General features: G+C 38.5%; 1 protein-coding gene across 1 annotated transcript in view; it reads right to left on the minus strand.

Moving 5' to 3' along the window:
- SERGEF (secretion regulating guanine nucleotide exchange factor) overlaps positions 1-22,421 on the minus strand; it is a 154,527-nt gene that overhangs the window by 107,085 nt on the left and 25,021 nt on the right. The window contains 1 exon segment of the mRNA XM_013130036.2: positions 14,480-14,640. Coding sequence (XP_012985490.2) covers positions 14,480-14,640 — 161 coding nt within the window.

Below are 22,421 nucleotides of genomic sequence, written 5' to 3' on the forward strand. Positions count from 1 at the left end.
TCAAGGGCAGAAGAAGTCTCCCGCACTTTAAGGATGAATGGGTTGGGTTTGGTCACCGTTTCAAAATAAAGCCAATTCAGAACAGAAAGCAAGTATGGAAGTTTCTCTCCTGAGTGGCAAATTACTTTAATAAATTTGGGCAACCAAACAGAAAGCTACAATAGAAAATGCTATGCTGCCTACATACACAGCAGCTACAAGAACATTAAAATATACTGTGTTAGGTTCATAGTATTGCTGTTAAAAGTTCACTCTTCTCTAAAGAGTTATGTGCTATTACTCTGCAAAACTTCACAGGAATAAATTATACTTTCCAAGCATTAAAGACACATTAACATGACATAGGTCATGGGAAATTCAAACTTCAAATACTTACTGAATCCAATAGATCAGAGACCAAATCAGCATTAGATTGAAAAAGAGGGTTACATTAACTAAACTAAAGCTCTCTGAAATGATTAAGTAATTTTTCAGTCACTGTGATAACACATATTCCAGCAGCTTACAGATCAGTGAAAGAGTAATTTAGACACAATTTCACTTCTAGTCATTTACTGGAACACATAACCCTCTGGCCCAATTCCAGAAGATTTCTCAAATCCAATACAAAAGAAAGAAAAAAACCATATCAGCCTGAGCAGCCACTAATAACCTAGACCATACCCCATGAAGTGTAAGCTGCAGCCAGACACACAGCAACGCAGCAGCACGCTTTAAAACTGTCTTCATTTTTTGTGCTCTTCAATTACATAAAAAGACTTGACAACAGTTATTTGCTTCTCTGCCCATTTCACTGACCATGTTATTGGCCAATTCATATACTTGTCCTAAGAGACAAAAGCAGCACGCTTATTCTTGCTCATACGTAAATGTTAAATTCCTTAGGAACATTTGCACTGAACTAAAATCTGCTACACTGAATCATCTTCAGCTTTACCTTACTTCTCAAATCAATAGGCCTTACCAAGCATACTCTGCACAGCTGAACATAAAACTGGATGCTTTGTCAAATGACAATAAGACTATTGTTATCTAAAAACATTTTAGAAACTCAGTTGAAGCTGCAAGAGCATTGTGAAGCTAGTTTAAAAACAAGAAAAGATTTTAGAGAAGGAGAGAGACAACACAGGGCTGCAATCTTGCTATTTCACTTTAGCATTAAAACCTGAATTTCAGGTATTTCAGACTTTTTAAAAATAAGATTTCCAGATATATTAAGAAACCCACCACACTTATCACAAGGCTTTCAAGAAAAGCTTGCCTTAACACACATACTCAGCCTATCATAGATGATGATTATCATCACTACCTTAAATGAGTCTCAGAACTATACCTTCTATATTATTAGTTTATGACAGCCACCAGAAACTGAGCAACCAGCATGGCTCTAGAAAATGGTGGAGAACACCATTGGATATTGTAGAGCTTCACTGACTTAAGTGCACCTCTCTATAATGACACTGGACTTGACTCAGAAATTCCTGCTGCATTTCAGATCTCCAGTCAAGAGTACAATAGAGCTGTGCTGCCTGCAAACAAACATCAAAGGATTCCATACAGATATACTGTGAAGAGTTACACTACACATAGGAATGCTTGCTGGATTCTTTTCTTATCACTTCAATTCTACTCTGCTCATCAGAGAGCATTGCTGCTTGCTTCTATTTAACCATCTGGGGTTTATCCCTCATACTCCTGACAGAGGTTTTCTTAAGATATGCTTTGAACTATGCTGCTGTTCCCAGACAGCTCACCTGCAAAGGTGATTTGAAAACAATACCCACTGGACATTATTCAGGGCAGAAAACAGGTGCAGAATGCTTTCCCATTTTAGCATGGCAATGAGAAAAGAGAAGCAATGCGAACAATGGGTTCTTTGCAACTTCTAGATGGGAAGTCGCAGTTGGGCTTACTGCATACTCGGCTAATAAAACAGTTTTGTGTAGTCATCTAAAACCACTGGTGCATTCCTTCTGCTTTCCTTGGATCACGCAGTTTGCCCTTGCAATGATTGGCAATGTGCTGGTCATCAATTTTTCTTCTCCATCCAGTAATGTCAGGCTTTAAGTGCCTTACAAAGACAGAAAGACAGGAGAGGAACACTTGGGGATTTTTCTACATGTAGCAGGGGTTATCCTTTGAGAAAGGGATGCAGAATGCAACTATTGACCCCTAAGCCTTTTATTCATTTCAGCAATTCTGGTAGCAGAATCTGCCTGGGGGCACTGGGAGAAATGAGTTGCTACATCGCCAGAAGAAGGAAAATATTTACAGATGAGACAGGTCAGGTTAAACTCGCTGAAAAGTTTGACACTGATCCAGAGGAAATAAAGCACTACTGCATCTCACACCTTGAGGTACTGCCCTTAGCTGAATTAAAAAACAAAAAGTCATACCTTCAGGTTTCTTCAGTAAACAAGTTTCTTCTCTCCAAAAGCAGAAGGTAGTAGTCTATAAAGTGTCCTCAAGATAGAGACTTGCAAGCCTCAATGCTGTCCCCGAGAAACTCCAGACTGCAGACCTTTCAGAAGTTTTAAATGCCAATGACAACTGCTTATAGCCACTTAAACACTCTTTTTCCCAAAGTACAGAGAAAGTGAGAGAAATATGAGGAATAATGCACCGAAGTATCCAAAAGTTTATGAACAAACACACAGTTTAGAAAAGAAACAAAGAAAAGGTAACAAAGCTGTCTCTGCAGATTATCTCCCACAGGTGCAGGTCCAGCACTAGGATAAACATGAACAGTGTGACAGGCTTGTTTAGATGTGCAGCGCTGGCTTCCCAGCAGCCCCACCAGATGGCTCCCAGTAGGTCTACACAAGAACAACTTTCTTGGGCAAGAGAACAAGAGAAATAAATGGGGGAAAAGACACAGAAGCAAAATATCTCAAGAGGAAGCTTGAAGCAAGGCATGTGTAAAGATTACAGCCCTTCATGAAAGATCTTTGTTAAATAGATTAAAGTGAAAGCAAGTTACCTGAACTGTTGAGAGGTGCGACTCAGACAAACCTAACAACTATGGGTTTTCCAATACCATTTCTCTAAAGCCAAAATATTCCTCTTCAAAAACAAATATATCCTCTTCAATTATATCCAGGTATATCTAAATTACAAGTAATACCACAAGTAATACCATTTTCACTACTACTGACATCTGTCTTATCATGAATTTAATTAAAAATTACTGAGTGAATGACATTAAAATAGCCTCATTGAAAAGCAAATCTAGAATCCATAGGTTTATTTTTGTTAGCTCAACTATAACTAATATAGCATCACCATTCCACGTATCTTAATGGGTTTGATTCATGTTCTCCCTAATCATCTGCCAACATACAGTATTTTATACAAAAGAAAAGAAGAAAGGTAAATGGTATCCAAGCATGATTACTATTTGGTATATTATACATTTCTCAATAAATGCATATAAATGCATCACAAGGAATCACAATTATCTAACATGAATACGAGGATTTGCTCCTGATTAAAACTGAGTGCTTAGCACTCTAATAACAAAAGAAAGGAAAGCAAAATCTTTTCTTTCAGTCTGAGGGCTCAAAGAGAAAGCACATGAAGTCTCACTGAATGGGAAGAGATGTTTTTAAAACATGTAACCTGTTGCCAAAAGATAATAAGCAGCATAATCTGAAATCTCTGTAGTAACACAGGTATCTAAACAAAGCTGTCAGAAAGTGTATGGGGAAGAGTACAGGCAAAAAAAAGGTTGAAAGAGGAACCTGGAACATGTATTTAATTTCAGCAGTGGTACATCAATAGTCCCTCACGTACTTAGCATTACTAAATTCGAAGTCCTCAGATAAAATGACTTTATTAGAATTCTCGCTGGTACGCCATGCTGAGCACAAACTCAAAAGTGAATAAATGCTCCTTTCTCACTGGCTTTCTGCCAATCTGACTGCAAGCAGAGTGATCTGCACGCAAAAGCAGGCATCCTTGAAGACCCTGAATAGTGCCAGTCTTAGCACACTCTCTACTTATTTGGGTGTAAGACTCTGTAGAAGATGTCTCCATGTACCATGCAGAAAAGTAAAACAGAATACTGTCCACGTTTGTTGAGTGATGAGGTGGAGGTAGGACACATTATATCTCAAACATGAAAGATATTAAATTCACATTCTAACCTATTTCATATTTCTGACCAGCTTCTCAGCCAGGTTAAAACAATTGTATCTTAAGATTATTAAATAGCATCACCATAATTCACAAATACCATCTTCGTCTTTTTAAGTACGAAGACACAATCATTTCACTTTTCATGACCCTCCAAGCAGCCTGTGTTTCAGACTCATTGTGGCAAGAAAAATCAGAGACATCAGTTAATCCTGTAAGACTTAATACAAACTGCTGAACCAAAAGAAAGCCTTCTATTACTCTATTCTAAGTATGCACTCATTTTCTGAGGCTGTAAATCTTGACCTTATGTTCTGTTTAGGAGATTTCAGTCTAGCATCTAAACTGAACAACAACAACAAAAAACACCCTTCATGGAAAGGTATCTGACCATGTAAATGTATTTCTGCAAATCTCTACATTTCTCTTTATCTCAATTCTGTGTAATGGAGGTCCCAAATACAAATACTGCCTAGAATCAGCAGTATCAAAGAGAAAGAAGTCTTAGATACATGCAGTGAAGCTTTAAGTGATCACAAATGTCCCTTTTTTCATTTGTTTAAGATTACTTCTACATGCTATAATAAATCTGAAATAATAGTTCGTGTTAAAACATAATTAAGAATCAAACCACAACAGGTCCCACAAAACAGCAAAAGAGAAGACTGTGAATTTGTTTCCTGAAGACTGTCAACATCCCCTCCCATCACAGCCTGTGACATGCATATTCCCAATGAAAACATTAGACTCACTGTGAAGCAGAAAGATCAATCTGTGTTCTTAAGAAACTGGAATGCATTTTCAAAGTAATCCTCTCAAACAAAACAAGTTTAGATTTCCAAAGGACAAACTGACACCTACTAGCCCAAGATAAGATCACCACTAGGACTTACGCTCTCAAATACCCACATAAGTATTAGAAATAGGAACTCCTCTAATAAATATTCCCCTTGCCCAACAATGCACTCAAGAACATGAAACAAAGGATAGGATCAAATAAAGGCTTTGGACCATAATCAGCTCTTCCTACCAGTATTCAAGACAGACCATTTCAGATTAAAAGATTGCCTTTCACCAACTTCTCTAAATATAAGATGCTGGAAAAGAGATGTGCCTCACAAACCCAGAGCAGAATCCTTTACATATCATGTATTGTTTTAAGCAAGATGGAATCAGAGCAACTAATGATACAGTGCAAGAAACCTGCGTATTTGACCAAGCTGCCAGCAGCCAACAGAGGAAGTTACTGTAATGCTTTCCAGATTTCAATTCAAACATTTCTACCACTTCTACCTTTGTGCAGGCCCAAAGCACTTTCACTGACTATGGCTGTATGCTGAACTGCAAATTGGACCAGATTTTTAACATGCTGATTTTGCAGAGCTTTGTCTTATATGTATATACATAAATACATCTGACAACCACAGAAAATGAAGACTCAAGATGATACCTCTGTTCTCCAGCAAATACATTCATTTCACTTGTATTTCTCATCCCCTGAGTTTTCAAGGTGTAGAGACGGCATGAAAACAACTACAGAACATTGCTCACTAGTCTTGTGTGTTTCCATCCCAGGTAAAAAAAGGTGAGCCCTAACTATTTTTTGCCCCAGAGGAAGGGTAATGGCAGGACTTACAGACTCACATAACACCACAAACATTGCTTGGCCTCAGCAGACTTGTATGCAGCCAGGTGAAAAACTCCTGCTCACATGGTATTGCAGCAGCCTCAATGATCCAATCCACTGAGCAAACTCAAAAGACCTCAGTGACATGCACTGGAGGAGAAGAGCCATCTCCCTCTACAGTTTTCATGGTAAGGAATATATACATCTAAACCAAGAATTCAAACCATCCACACAATAATTGAAAACCATTAATGCTTTCTATCTCACTTCCTCTTCTTATTTCCTCACAAAATCCTGAAAAATTCTTGTAACTGTGTTCTCAACAGTCACAAAGTCTTATAATTGTAAGACAATTATTACCTAAATGTGTAAAAATACACAGCTACTTGGTCTAAAAGTGGGTGCTCCTCTTATCATTTTAACTGCATTACCACAGTGAGTAATGCATCTTTAGGGAAATCATGATACCTTCATCTTTCTTTGCAGTGGTTAAGTCCTAAAAATGGAGCAGTAACAGATCAAGTCAGGAAAAAAAATAATCAATTCACAATTGCTATTTCTGGTATTTACTTTTGTGCATTAAGTCATAAACCTTTTCCTAAAACCACCGAAGAGAAAGGGTTTTCCTCCATGCAGACATTAAGAAAAAAAGAAAAAGGAAAGAAAATCAGCACAAACCCATGAGAAATCAACAGAGGGCTTCAAACAGAGAAGACACAGGAAGGAAATAAAATTCAACTAAAAAAAATAATAAAAATTAAAAAAATCACACCCTGTGCTCAAACACAAAATACTATATACTATACCTTGGCATATACAAAAGCAGTAAAGGAATTCTACAGTTACATACATAGCGATGTATCCTGTCATAGCCCTTAATCAAATGTTAGACACCATATCATCTCTGTGTGGATTAAAGTGGCTGAAATCTGTTCCCTGTTAGATGGCTTTTATCCCTTCCCAATAATCCCCTGTGAGGTTCAGCAGAGACTGGCTGCCTTTCTTTGGGTTTTTTACTTTCTATAGAAATAAGCCCAAATCTCAGATTTTCAGGAAAGTTTACACTTTCGAAGTCTGAAACCAACTAACAGTGGAGGCTGCAGGTAAACTTTGGCAACTTAAAAAGCTGGAAAGAAGGGATTTCCACCAAAGCAAATACCAGTCAGAAAACTGGCTATTTTTAATGTTTAATTTATCACAGAAGAACCTATGCCAAACAATGTTCTGGAAACACAAACACATCGTAAGAACTCCTTACTGGCTCTCAAAGCACTCCTTACCAGTGAAGGTAGCACTGACACTAGCACTACATCTGGGAAGAGAAGGAAGAATGGGAAAATGGGAGCTAAAGTGGCAAAACGTAGGAAGAAGAAAACATCAACAGGAGCATAGATCTTCAGCAATTTTTGCCGGTACCTGATTACATGTGATATCCACTGAGTTTACAGAGCCCTCAGCAATCAACTGCCAGGAGACAACGAATAAACTCTTGGGCAGGTTTTAAAACAGGAGACTACTTCATATTTTTGTCCTTACAGGTTTAGGTGCATTATTTTTACTTTTTCTTCTCCTTTCTTTTCACCAGCAAGTTGTGTCGGTTGAATGCTTGGGCTGGGGCAAAGGCACAGGCTATATTAGACCACATAAAAAACACACAGAGCTCAGAGGTACCTTCTGCCTTTGACAACTTCAGATTAGATTAGAGATGAGGCAGCCCACAGGCAAAGGAAAGGAGCCAGCAGGTAGGAGGACAAGCAGGTCATTTAGCAAGACAACCTGTCATTTAGCAGACTACCCAGTAAACCAGTCTTTAAAACTTGCTTTGTGCCATGGCATAGCAACAACAGTAAGCATCACAGCAGAAACACAAGTTTCTCTCTTTACTGAACCTTTTATTAAACAGTAAATAACTTACAAAAGCACAAAGGCTAAAAGACTGGCAAGACTCACAGCTTAAATGACTCCTTGATAAGTGAAAGCTGGAAACATCTGAAGAGCTTAAAACAAACACCATCATCAGCCTAGAAGTACAAGCATAACCCAAGTTCAAACAGAATCCAAAATCCTTACATTAGAAGGCGGGAGAAGCAGTGTGTATACTGGCCAGAACTGCAGTGCCTTAGTAGGTTTATGACCCCACTTTGACAAATGAGCTTGTAAATGGAACAATTCAATACAAAGGTTGAGCTGCAACCACTAAAACTTCTCCCACCTCACTCATCTGTAGTACATTACCCAGTAGCCCAGCGTATTTTCCAGCTATATAATGCATACAATTTATTAAGGAATAACTTCTCAGAAGTAACACTGTTCTTGAGGAGAGAGAAAAGCAACAAAGAATTAATGAAGTCACTTCTACCAATACAAAAAAAAAGTAAACAATTAAGGAGAGTGTCCTATCAAACCCCTACAAGGTAAATTATCTATTTCTCCTTGACTAGGTCCTCTTTCTCCCTCACCCTTTTGTTTTGTTAATATTCCAGTGAGCTTAGAGTACGTTGAAGTCACAGTGTCCTGCTAGAACAATCCATACAGAAGAATGGGACACAGTCAGTACTTCTAATTTAAGGAATATACTATGAGCATATGTAGATCACAGAGTTACGAAGAAGATAACTCAGATTAGGCATTTTGCTACTAATAGGCTCATTAAATACAGCTGCCAATTTGGTCTCTTTGTTAGGGCTGTGCTACTGACAGCTGACGCATGCCTGTACAAGCCACAGCTACTGCTGCCAGGAGTTTTAGTTTCTTTCCATTTCCCTCGTACTTTCAGAGATCTGCAAGTGAGGTATTAATTTGGAATTCTAACAGCAACATGCTATCAAATGGAAAATTAATTTATAAATTAAGATGATTAAGGCTCCACCCACACTCACATTTATAACACCTCAGTTATCACATGCTGGGTGGGTCTCCAGCTCCTGACTTCATCCCAAACTCTAGGCAAATCAACTCTTCACGGTCTCTCATATAGATAACAAAGCAGCCTGAGCCCTGGCTGACACTTCAGTGCTACAGTACAACCCCTGCAGAACAATTTTGGTCCTTTTAAGCCAACCCTCATCTGCAAAAGTGGTAACTGGAAAACCTCTAGTTTATACTCACACAGCATATGCTCTCTGGCATGCAAAGGAGTTCTCCTTTACCATTCACTTTGCATGAATTTGATTTCCCATCTCCCTTTCTGCAATGCCAGCTGCAGAGAAATTGGTATGGGTGATAGGAAGCACAGTGCTAGGAACCAATATCATCTCCTTTTTGCTTTCCAAAAATTACAAGCCTAAAGTTGGCAATCTGCTTATAACCACAAGAAGAGGAGGAGAGGAAAGCAAAGCTTCCCATACTCTCACCTAGTGAGATAAAATTGCAATTGGGTTTACAGTTTTCATGGGGCAGACTAATATTTCCAGAGTAACTTCTGTTGCCTGACACACTGGTATTCCTAACTCAGAAATCACTTTGCTCTAATGTTAAATGTCTTTCTACGCAGGCTGTAAGATATTATTTACAAACCATGGTCATGTACTAATGAGATGAGAAAGGGAAGGAATAAATGGGACAGCTACCTAGCCAAAATATTACACTTGAATTGCAGCAGTTTGTTAGTGCTCTCAATTTCCTGCTTGAAGAACAGCAAGTACAACCAACTCAGTAAGTAAATCCCAGTTCCTCAATACCTGTGATACAACTGTGAATTCATCTCAGTCTTCTTGCAGTGTTACAAAGATTAGTGTTACTCTCCTACACAGGGCATGCAGATCACACAACACACACCTCATCTAACACAGTCTTTCTGTGCTTTGTATGCAGACTGCAGTTTCAGTCTTTTAATACATCCTGTTCAGGACTTTTTCCCTGAACGATAATTTCAACAATTTGGTCTCTATTTTCATCCTTAACTGCAAATTATCATTTACTCAGAACTCATTTCTCCATGGCCTTTATTTTTCTTCATTGTCATTTAAAATGAATTGAGAAGCCAAGAACTTGATTTCCACTCTTGCAAGAATATTAAAGGGATCTTCTCTACATTACCATTTTTATCATTGCATCTCTAAAAAATGTAACAAAATCAACACGCACCAAACAAGGAAATTTCAACACTGCCATTTTCAAAGACAGATCAAAACCAGCTTGTAAAAGATTGGAATTCATGACCAAAAAAAAAACCCAAAAAATTAAAAAAAAAAAAAAATCAGAAAACCAACATTGCACTACTTGCTTATGAAGTGAGAAACTCCAGCTGAACAGAGATTAATTTACTTAATTGATCTCACAAATGGAGATTCATTACTTAATGGACCTCGCAAACCCAAAATGAAAGATGATTTGGCCTTTACCTTTACTTCTATGGAACCCTCTCCTTGTGAAGGATCACTAAACAGATCTAACAGCATTAAACAACCAACCAGGGAAAGCAACACACTCTAACTGAAATATAACACAAATAATAATCTGACCTGTCTAGAACACAAAGATTTCAACTAACTTTCCCTTCTAGTGATATCACAAGAGAAAGCTTAATGAGTAAAGGGCTGGATTTAAATATGTAGCACCCAGGTTCTCTTCTCAACTTTGCAGCTGACTTGGTGTTGCACCTGAAGTTGTATCATTTCTCCATTTCCATTCCCATGCCCTGCTTGTTTTCAGTAAGTATTGAAAAGTAAGAACCACCTTTTACTATGAGTCTTTCCAGGGCCCACATCTGTTTCTGTGGCACAGTTAGGGGTTCTGGGGCAAGCTGGCAAATCAGAGAACAAGGAAGAGTTCACTGAAACTTAGTTTTTCACTCCACCATTTCTATTGAACTATATCCTTGGATTATCTAAAAGGTACTGAGCTTAGAAAAATAGAGAGACTTTTGTCATTTACCTCCTTCCCTAACATCCAAAATGGTTTCTCTCAAGCAGCTTACTGGATCAATTACTACACCTATATTCTCAAACACAGAGCAGTAAACTCTTGCTTAGAAAAGTTCAATTTGTTGTTTCTCTTCCACAGAAATATTAAACTCTTGTTTTGACATTTCAAAATAAAGAACATAGCCACAGATACTTACAGTACCCAGTCAGACAACTGAGTATGCAAAAGCCACACACACAGCACAGAGATAATGTACATGTAATACTATCAGGTTATTTCTTTTAATATCCTTTAAAGCCTCAACTACAGCTTTACTTACAAAAAGGTCTAACAGTTTTCTTTGAGAAGTCAAAAGAATACAAAAGCTTGTCATTTCTGTAAACCAAAAGGTTCCATTTTCAGTATAATTGTGTCTATATGTTAAGGGAATAATGATGATTATACCTTTACCTATCAGCCATATAATAATCAAACAATAAATTATCATCATAGCAGATATCTTAGATTTGTCTTCTAAGTATTTTGCAACCTGAATGGGGAAAAGAGGGGAAAAACACAAGAATATGCTAAAAACAAAGCTATTGTTTAAATACTTGAAATGACACATTGATGCAACTGCCACCCTAAACTGTGACTGTAAAGGGCAATGACAAACTTGTTATTTATATGATAGCATTCCCTGAAAAAAGGAACCATAAAGAGGATCCAAACCATTCTGTATTGTACAGGATGAATATACATGCTGGGACTAATGTACACACTGGAACTCAGGACCACAGTAAGATCACAATAAACATAGCAGGTACAGGTTGCCACAAGGCCATCAGTTACTTTCATTACCTGAAACAAGTGGTCCCTAGATTCACCATTAAGATTTCAAGCTGGGAGATGGTAAAGCTGAGGAAGGAATTAAGCCCAAGAACACCCAAAGGTGACCATATGAAAGATTATATTTTTTTCATTTCTCAACTGAAATTTCAGAGATCCTTTTCCAGAAAACTGTACTTCAGCACAACTTGCTTTAAGAAAGGATATGATGAAAACACAACTCCATGCAAGCAGTGCTGCAACTGTAGCCTTTCCTTGCATCCAGTTTAGCAATAAATATTCAGCACTGCACAGTGACCTCTTACTTGTGTATTCCTGCAACAAATGCTCGCTGTAACGTGAATGACAGGCTAAACATACCACAAACAGTAAAACGATAGCTATTAAAACCAAAAATATAAAATGGATTGGAAAAGCATTTTGACAAGGAGGAAACATTAAACCAGGTCTTTGTAGCATTTGCTAAATACAGAGGCTTATAATATTTCAGGACATTTGTATTTGTAATTGTCCTTTCATCTGAAGAGCAGTGGATGTGAATGCACATCAGGCAGCAGATGAGTCATATGTTCTGAAGAGGTCCAATCAAAGACACCCCACAACACAAGAGCACTGCACACGGAATGTCTTGCACAACTGACTTCTGCTAGAGCCTGAAGCTCCTTTTCAGTGCCTTACCCTAGTCCATGGTGGTTATGCACCAATGCACTGAGAGGAAAATAATAAATAGACCTGCAGCTGGATAATTCAAAAAGTTTAAACACATGAGACTCTAGGAACCTGATGTCCACACACTGTTTAAAGCTGCCAGGACCCAAATGAGTAAATAATTATCTAAAACTAGATAGCAGGCTTTTCTATCGTTTCAGTTGAAAGAAAGACTGCTCATATTTCTCAAGGTCAGTGTTTCCAAATGAGTTTCTCAGATGAAGTCAGACTCACAATGGAATAGGTCACTCACAGCACTTCAAAAATCAGGTTTTGGAGTGGTAGACAGACAGATATCATATCACTTTCAGAACAGATATCTACTTCAGCACAAAGAAAGGAGAATACGTGGTCTTTGATGGAGAAGCAGGTAAGCCATCAGCATGGAGACAAGGAGCAGCACAGGAGGTTAAATCTACTGCACTGTCCTTGAGGTAAACTAGTGTGCCTTTTATAGTGTCCTCTAATCCTTAGATTAGTTTCTCCATTTTGGTTTTAGCAATATTAACTGAAGGGCAGAGGTAATCAGCAGACCACAACTTTGCCAAAAGTTCAGCTGAATAATTTAAAGCTATTTTTAAAAATAGGCCATGGATAAAAACTGTTAGTTGTAATCCTGAACTGTTAAAATGGCTTTCTGCATTAAACATGCAAATTGGAATTGTTAATCCAAGGTAAACATGGGAAAGAGCTCTTATTTCCTGCATTCCTTTTAATTCAGCTCTCAAATCAAAGCTCATCTCCATATGACAACAAATGTAAAAAGGGATAGCTTGTATGTAAACAAGAAACAGCTCACACTCTACACAGCCTACATACTGCAATTTAATGCATTTTTAAGTATAAATTTTAGCTCTGGCATTAAGTTTGTAAATTGGAAGTGAAGCAATTTAGGCTCTTATCATCTGCTTTTTCCTTTTCTCATCAACACAGCTCCTCTTAGGGTACAAATGATGCTAGCTCTTGATCACACTCTTCTTAAATCATCTTCATGCTGTTACCTCTGTAAAAAATGATGCGTGCTCCAGAACACTGCCATAGCTAATCACTCAAGCCAGGTCTCCCATAAGCTTATAAAGAGGAATATCGCTGATGGCAGCAGAATGAAGATGAGATTCGTTGACTCTTCCTTTTCAAGGAAGATATCTGAATGTATCCCTTAACCTTCACAGATCACTAGGCCTACCAAGTGGAAGTTCTTCTGTGCAAAAGCTACAGCTCCCTTGGCTTTGTATTGTATGAGAAACAACAAAAACCCACACTTAAGGCACTGCCCAAAGCACATATGAAAACCACCATGAAATAGATTCAACAATGGTGGTGTTTGCTAAAGATACCTAACAACAAAAGCAGGGATAGACACCTCAAAGAAAAAAGCTGTGTGAGATGCAAGTGGAGTCACCACTGACTAAACAAATTATTCATTAGTGCAGCATCCTGCACTCTGAAGCTCTACTTCACATCTGTGTGTGCACACATCCCATTGATGATGGGAAAGGGCAGAGGCTGACTTTTCTATCTGAAACCTCACCATGGAAGACTACCAGGAAGCAGAGATGCAGCTAAAGCCTGCTGATTGGCTTGCTGAAGCTGACTGCTAGCTACCCCATAGGGAAATGCATACCTTCTTGACTGGTTATCTGCCCAGATGGGACCTGCACATCGCCTGCCAACAGACCACTTGCAATATGATGCCACTCAGTCAATAAAATGCCAAGAAAACGGCTTGCAGGCAGTACAGGTTGCACGTTGTGTCGAAATACAGCAAACAACTTGAGTAGCTTTCTTTCCGATCATCTTTATGCTTTAGGATAAATCATTTTGCATCAAGTTAGCTGTTTGAAATGAAAACCTGAAATACCACTCAAGGATGTTATAAGGTAGAGAAATATTTATTATATGCTTATATAGCCTGATGCTAAGATGTGGCATTATTTATCAGCTAGGGAAAGGCCATAGGCTAAACTGTCACAGAGGACGACAGACAAAAGCATCACTGCAACTGGGCAGGGTCTCACCTCATCTATTAAGCTGTCTGGCAAGTACAACTGCCTCCTGCACACATTGGTATCTGAGAGACCTTGGCATCTCCATCTAACGGTAACTCTGGTTCCAACAAGGAAAAAGTCGGTTTCTTAATGCAAAAGCCTTTTCAGAAATTTTAAATAACTGAAACACACTGAGCTTACAGGAAAAGCAGTGAGGGCTCATGCTGCTGCATCTGAAAAGGTTCTATTAGGAAGTTGCTTTGATTATTTTAACGCACATCAAAAAACAAAAAAAAACTGGGGAAAAAGATGGTTATTTTTTTTTTACCTGAGATGCTCCATTTAGGCAAGGCACTGAAACAGGGATGTTACACAACCGCTCCAAGCGTTGTTCAGATGCTGTGCAAGCCTCCTGCCCCTCAGGAACCACTGCATGCCTTCCAAGTTGTCCATAGTCTGCTCTGCCCCAGGTGAACACCTTCCCAGTTTCTAAATATAAAACACATTTCAAGATTACTTATTCTGTAGGTTCCTGGAAAATCTGGACATCAATTCAAAACAAGAACAACACTTCTTGATGCTTCTTATCAAGCTTCAGAAACCTAGTGAAAAACATGCTGCTGGGAACAGAAGAAAAAGAAAGTAAAGACTGGTCTATTTCTACTCAAACTTCATTAACTTGTTTTCCAGCAGAACCTCTGTAGGGTGGGCAGGGCTACAAATGAAACCATGTCAGTAAAGCTGCATAAACTGGATGTTCTGTACACAGTATAAACACATGGATTATACAAAGGACATAGCTTAACAGAAGCACACACAAAAGAGCTTATTCTGAATAATAAAAAGTTCTTCTCTATTCCCAGTCTTTGCCATAGAGATATCCATCACATGCCCTTTATTTAACATACATTTTCCTGATAGAAGTTACCTTCTGTCACAGCTGTTAGCAGAGTAACAGCCCTCAGGAGAGCAGTATATGGATCATCCTTCTCTCCATATGTTATATCAGGTTCACTGCTGAGGGGTGCTGATAACCAAAAATTCTCCAAGTACAGATAACATCTATAAAGCAACGCTTTTTACCTTTAGTTTCCAGTATTAAAAAATAAATAGATAAATAAAATCATACTGACAGATTTTCTTAATAAAGTAACTAGATCTCTGCAGGTAAGTAATGAAAAGCTGTCCCTTCTGAACTTAGAGTTAAGAGTTATATATACACAGCATAAACAGTATGTTCTCAACTCAGTTTTAACTAGAAGCAGCAACCCACATTCCAGCCCAGATGAAAACCTGCAACGACCTCGAGTTATGTACACATTTCAGCCAAGCCTCAAACTTCTCTCCAGAATTGAATTCAAGTCATCAAGTCATAATCCAAATGATGTGAATTTGAGGAAAATACCACCAAGCAAGTCAGCCTAAACACAAATACTTCTCCCCTTGTCAGTCAGCACAGAAAGACCCCATAGAGGGGTTAGGAGACAGGGGTACCAGTCACGCCACCCAAAGATGACAACACATGCCATAACACAAACCTCTGGAAACCTGAATATCTCACTTTTCCTTTGGATGCTGTTAAAATGTCATGAAGCAACACGGGTGGGCACAGCTGGTTAGTGGAATTTAAGCTGGTAATGTATCTTGTAAATAAACTAGAAACTTCTAACTTATATTTAAAGTAGTATATACAAGTATATACATTTTCCCTGGAAATCTGCTAGAAGTGGTAGCTTTTACTCTCATCAGTACAAGTTTTTCAGATGCATCCTCTCAGTTCACTGATAACGCTTTCCCCAAAATAATTAAGTGACAAATTTAGTTGTCCTTTTCTCTCAAGGGCACAAAGATTTTCTTCCTTTGAGCTTCCTAGCAGGAAAAGTTGAAGCCAGCTATAGACTACGTTTGATACAAGTGAGGTGTTTTAACACAAGAGCTTCATTTTGTTAAGTTAAAGCATTAAAGCAAGTTTCATTATGAGAACTACCAAGATACCTTACAGGGATTAGGAAAACAGTTCGCAGTTTAAAAAACATACATGTGGTGGTGGTAGCATATTTACTTTGCAATTTGTATAGAACTCTGTTTAAAACATCCACAGCTGCAAAAACACTCCAAGATGACTCTTACATCAGTAAGTTTCCTAGCAAATTTAAATGGAGATTAAGCTTCAGGCTTTTACATCAGACCAGGTTACTGCACCTAGCCAGAACCCTATGGGTGGGCTGGAAAAGGACAGCCTGGCTGCTTTATTTTGTATCAACTACAGGAACTGAAGCTGCACTTTGTGAAATTCAAAGCCAGACAGAACTTCTGTAACATCTAGTTAGAACATTAACATACCACAGGTTCTCAAGCCCTACCCAAACACTGCTGTGTTGATCCCACGGACCATAGTTTATCTAAAGCATTTCAACTCTTAGAAGCCAAAAGCATCAAGTGCCACACATAAAACCACCAGCAATCTGTAGGGCCTCTGGAAAGACAAACAATTTGTTTAATAATACAGATTAAGATCCCCATATGCGTCTATAGCACTATCATGTACCCAGGGGCAGTAGAAGTTCTTCCCCCAAACAAATCTCATGCTCTGTCGGGACCCAGACATGAACCAGACCAGTCACTCCTATAACAAAAATGATCCTTTGCATTATGACACCTTGTCTCAAATCTTGTCTACTGCTGGCGTGTGGATTCTGACAAAGGCAATTTAAAATCCTGACACACACCTGACTAGTTACTCACTAAGAGTCTCCCCCAACCCTACCAGTGACCAGCAGAAACCAGGGTGCAGCTGACATGATTATCATCTTGATTACAAGCTGTCAGAGGAAGTTCCACACAAATGAAGCAATTCCATTCCCTTCTGCCAAGGGCCTGTGAAAAGTGGGAGAGAAGTGCAGAGGCCTACAGCCTCTCCCCAGCTGCAAGATGAGAGCAGAACACCACAACCACCTTCTCAGAAGTCAATCTAAACTTCATACATAATTTCTTCTTAGGAATTAAGGGCTCAGGAGTCTATCTGCAACAAGATTAATTTGTGTTAACTACCACTGCCATCAGGTGCTTAATGTATCTTTCTCAATGACTGGGAAACAGCCCCGCAAATACTAGTACCTTTTCCATGTGTCAGGGGGTGTATGAGTCTCATCCTTTTTATGTTCTACACTGCAGATACTGGTCTTGAGGTTCACTCTGCAATTCTGTTACTGGAGCAATTTTTGAGGCCCTACATTGAAATTTCAACAGTAACACAAAGTTGAAATGAACTGGGAGCAGCATAATCCCAGCGCCTTACAAAGGCTTTGAAGTACACTCATTTCTTGGTGCATATTACTTCAGTAAATTCAGTGAAACTGAAGAATTCAAGCATATATGAAGGATTTAAACCAGCCAGCAATAATGCTCAGTGACAACAAAACACCTCCCATCCACATATTCTGCTTTCTTTCACTGGACAAGCAGGCACACACTTATCTACACATGAAAAAACAAATAAAACACGACTTGTAGGAGAACATAAATTGTTTCTGTTTACAAACAGAAATAACTGATTCAGCTTTTCCTTTTTGCCACTGTAAGGGAAATTTGGTTATTGGTGGGAAAACACGGAGAACATCTGTTTAAAAAATTAAAGCTGGGTAAGTTTGGGTTTGGTTGTAGGAATAGCTTGAACACCTAAGGATTACGTAAACAACCAGCTCCTTCTCAGTGCTTCTAATCGGCTGAAATTCATTCCCCAGACTGCTTGGAGAGCATTCCCCTTCCCATGCTCATGCTAATGGTTAATCATTCCTGTATTTCAGCCATACACATCTGCCTAGGGATCCTTTTAAAAAGAAAATAAATGTCTTCTCTGTGAGAGAGCCTAACCGAAGCTGACTTTGAAGTGTCTCATCTATGAAATACTGATCAGATTTTCAGAAAAAAACAAAACAATACAAAAAAATCAGTCTCAAGTAGAAATTTCAGGCTGGGGCAAACACCAATGCATGGAAAATTCCACCAAAAAGGTTAATGTCTTGTCAAAATCCTAAGCAAGAGAAAACACCAAGTTACAACTGAAAGTGTTAAGCAATTGTAATGAGAGGTGTTGCTACTGTGCTGCTTATAATATAGATGGCATTTTAAAATGTTCTAAGAATATTTGGAAAAATACATTAGTCATACAGAGTAAGGAGGTTGCAGGATGAATTACTTAAGAATGAAGAGTGATATAACAGAAGTGTTGGTCTGGTATTAGTATAGAACAGATTTTAATTAGACATCAAGAAAACACACAGTGATGAGTCAACTGGACAGAGTACATCAACCATGGAAGTGGCTGAGGTATCAGAAAATGAGATATTTCATACCAGATTCTATACGCTAAAAGGGCACAAAAGGCAGCTTAAAAGAAAGAAGCATACGACACTGGAAAGCTTTTCCAGTTCTTCTAAGGTATTAACAGTGCTTCCTAAGACCTTGATCTTGCCATGTTCTGAGCATGAAAGCTCCAATTCCAGAAGGCACTTCAACTCAACCGTAAGCATCTACAGTGTGCCAGATGACTTCATTGCAACTGTTGAGCTTTTTTTCAGCACACAAATGCCACCTCAAATAGAGGACAGAGGGTTCAGGAGTATTTGTAATTAAGGTGTAATAGATATTAATTCATCCTATGTCATTCCAATGTACAACCTGAATAAAACATACAGTATAGGAGTTCAGAGAGCTAGAAGAATAGGACAGAGGTCAGACATTTAAGGAAAAGCTCCCAACAATCCCTTAAGTAAATTATACATACAGCAGTATGCTACATCATTTGAGATTCTACATGGTCATACAGATCTAGTTTCCTCCTGCTCTTTGAACTGGAAACACAGCAGTCTGCACCAGTATACATATAGCAGCAAATTGTCTGAAACACATCCTCACATCTCTCAGAATACGGATGAAGGTATGTACATATTCAAGCGCTTGCAGCAGCACACTATCAGAAAGGCTCCTCTGCATTTTCTTCACATCATCCTATCCTTATGCTATTACAAAGCATAGACAGTTGAGAATGGTATCAACAGTACAAGTTCACAACCTTCAGAGTACTGCAAATCCCATAACATTGCATAAAGCACTTCTAGTTGCTTCCTGCCTGACACTGTAGCTCTTACAATGCTGCTTTATGGTGCTGCTGAGGCTGTAGAACATGCCATTTTTCCCTTTTAGCACTTTCTTCATCAACTTGCTCAGCTGCATAAGTATTTGGAGAGAATTAGCAATAAAACCAGCATTTTAGTTTTAAAACTCAGTAAACAGTATAGACAAATAGAAACATTAAAATTTACTTATTTTCACTACATTCAGATTAACCTTTATATCAATTATCCTGTTTTAAGATAATATCACAAGTGCACTAGTTTTATCTCCTTGAAGTCTTTATTTAGTATTCAGGCAAGCTTTGAACTATCCTTTCATAAAAACTAGATGAAAGAGTTCACCTAGGCTATCTCAATTCATGGTTGCATTAACAATTGCTTTTCAAATGAAGTCTGGATAATCACATTGAATTCTTAATCTCATTCAGATTTGAAATGGGAGTTCCAAATAAAATTCCTAATGCCTCCTTTTACATGAAAATTCACAGGGGCAGGTATAAAAATTGGCATTTAGAGTCTGCTTCTGCCTCCTCCCTGTCCCACACATGGCAAGCCAACACTTCTCTCACAACTACAGATCTCTGCTGTCCTTCAGGACAGTCACTTAAAGGTCTTGAAAAAATCTAAGGAACTTCCTCATCTACCTAGAAACAACCTTTGTGCAGGGCAGCCTTACAGAAAAACAGTCATCCATGCCCAAAACCTTTTTTCCTGAAGACAGCTTGAATTCAGCAGCTGGAAACCAGGCATCACTACCACACCAACAGTCGTAACACCCGAACACGGTTTCAGTACAAAGCAGGATTATCTCCTATGACAAAGGTTGAAACGGCTCCTTCATCCTCTTACACAAGAGTTCAGTGTACCAGAGCTGCCCACATATCAACAGATCTTCTTTCTATGACCTCCTTATAGACCTCTGCAACTTTATATAATAGGGCATGCTCCTGAATTTTTTTCCATACTCATTTATAATAGCTATTAAGAATGCATCACTAAAATACAAATCTATGCATAGTATTGAGGTCATGCCTGAAGAGAAAAATTCAGACAAAACAGCAGAAGCGTTTCAGGGGTGTCAGCAACAGCAAACTAGAGATCACTTCAGTTGCCTTTTTCAGTCTTCTGCAGTACAGAGAATAAGCCACAGACCGTCTACTCAACATGCAGTTCACAAGGGTTTCCAAGCACCCTATGAATAGGTTTCAACCTGCAACAAAAGGCCATAAGGGCATCACCGGTCCTCCTGCAATAGCTATCAGTTTGTCAGCTAAAACTCCTACAACTCTTCAAACAAGCCAAAATTTTCTGCCATTCTGAGCTACATCAAATGTCACCAAATCTGGTGTCCAATTTAACCACAAACGTGGGCAAGACAAGCCAACAAGATACCTAAGGGATTTCACACCACTAGAATCAGTGGTTCATCTATGAACCAAGAACAGGCTTTTCACTGTGATCCATTCCACTGCAAAAAAAAAAATAAAAAAAAGAATTAAAAAATTTAAAAAATGGAAATTTAAGAAATCAACCTAGAAGACAATTATGCATCACGAAAGCAAACTCATCCAACCAGGAGGAACTCTGTTGCACGACAGTAATGTAAACAGATACAGCACAAGGGAACATCACACAGTCTCCTTTCACACACTTCTGGAACTATCAAAACATTAAACATCCAATGACTCATATGATAATGCAATGTTATGGAAAATATTCAGCTAAGCAGGTAAAGCTATAAGGATGTGGGAGACTCTCCAAGAAGAGACAATGGGACTGACAGCTTTTCAGTAGACTGAACTGTTCAAAGCACAGGCTGAGAATTTCTTAGGGAAAAGTTTACACTGAGACGGCTAGAGAAACTTTGGACCCAAATACCTGTTCTCACCCCTAGGCCACCAGTTTTCATCGTGCTTGAGCTGTATGTGATGGGGGAGGTAAACCAAGCCAAGGAACAGATGTGGCTGGAAAAAACAACCTCGGGAAATAGGAGCTTGGCAACAGTAAATATTGCTAAAGGCAGTGCTGTATTAAGTCAATTTAATATACTGTATGATAGGCTAGCAATAACTTGCAGTTTCACATGACAAGTTTATCACGCACCTTACCAACAGATCCGTCTTTATCAGGGCCATTGACAGCATTAAACATCTACAGAGCTTTGACTTTCATTCATTAAAAAAAAATTGTATGCTTTTTCTTTTTTTGCTTACATAGTTACACCAAGTTATGTCTCAGGATAGGCAACATTCAGTTAATGTGATTATTTGCATATTTAATAGCATGCTTCACTGCTCTGGTAGACTGGACAAAAATAACTTTTGAGTATGGCAAATTCCAAGACTCTCCAGATACCTTAGAAGTCATTCCTCTGTGTTTGGGTTTTAGATGGAATAAAGGCTGTTTTTGTTTTAGAGGAGAGACTGGAAACATGAAGTACCTTACAAAGCTCTGAATGAACTTAAAGAAAAATTAAAACCTAAAGAAGTTAAATCCTTGTGAAGTTGTAGTCATACTGCTGGTATCAGTTGATCTTAGCTCAAAATAGAAAATGCGGGGAGTGGAGGTCACAAAGTCCATGCAACCATGAAACAAAGCTGGGGAAGGGAGGTTGGAGCAAGGGTAAATGTTAAAGCACCTATCACACTTCACATTCATCCTGTAAGATGAGAAAATTCCCTTCTCATTTCTCTCCACTCATGATTAGAGAGTCATGACTGCCTCACCAGCTGTGCCTCTGGCTCATTTTAAATTCAAACTACGATACATATCTCACTTTAGACTTTTAATAGCAATGCCTTAAAATGCAGATTGCTGACTAAATTTAGTTACATGATTAAAAACAAATCTAACTCATCTCTACCCGGCAAGCAGAGCTGCTGCATTCAAGGTTCAATAGAGGAGTTAACTCTTCATCTAAAAACAAAGTCACAACAGAAAGAAGAAAAAAGAAAAAAGAAAATCAGAGTACAATTTAGTGATGTTTCTAAAAAATCAGGATGCATAAAACATTAACCAGTTATGGAAAACTATCTGCAAATGCATCATAGTATACCACAGGGTTTTTGTTCTATACTTCTGCAAATATATTCTGCACTATGCTACTACAGCAGTATGAGTCATACACTTTTACTG

Source organism: Melopsittacus undulatus, chromosome 4 (assembly GCF_012275295.1).
Source record: "Melopsittacus undulatus isolate bMelUnd1 chromosome 4, bMelUnd1.mat.Z, whole genome shotgun sequence".
In the NCBI taxonomy this organism is placed as follows: Eukaryota; Metazoa; Chordata; class Aves; order Psittaciformes; family Psittaculidae; genus Melopsittacus; species Melopsittacus undulatus.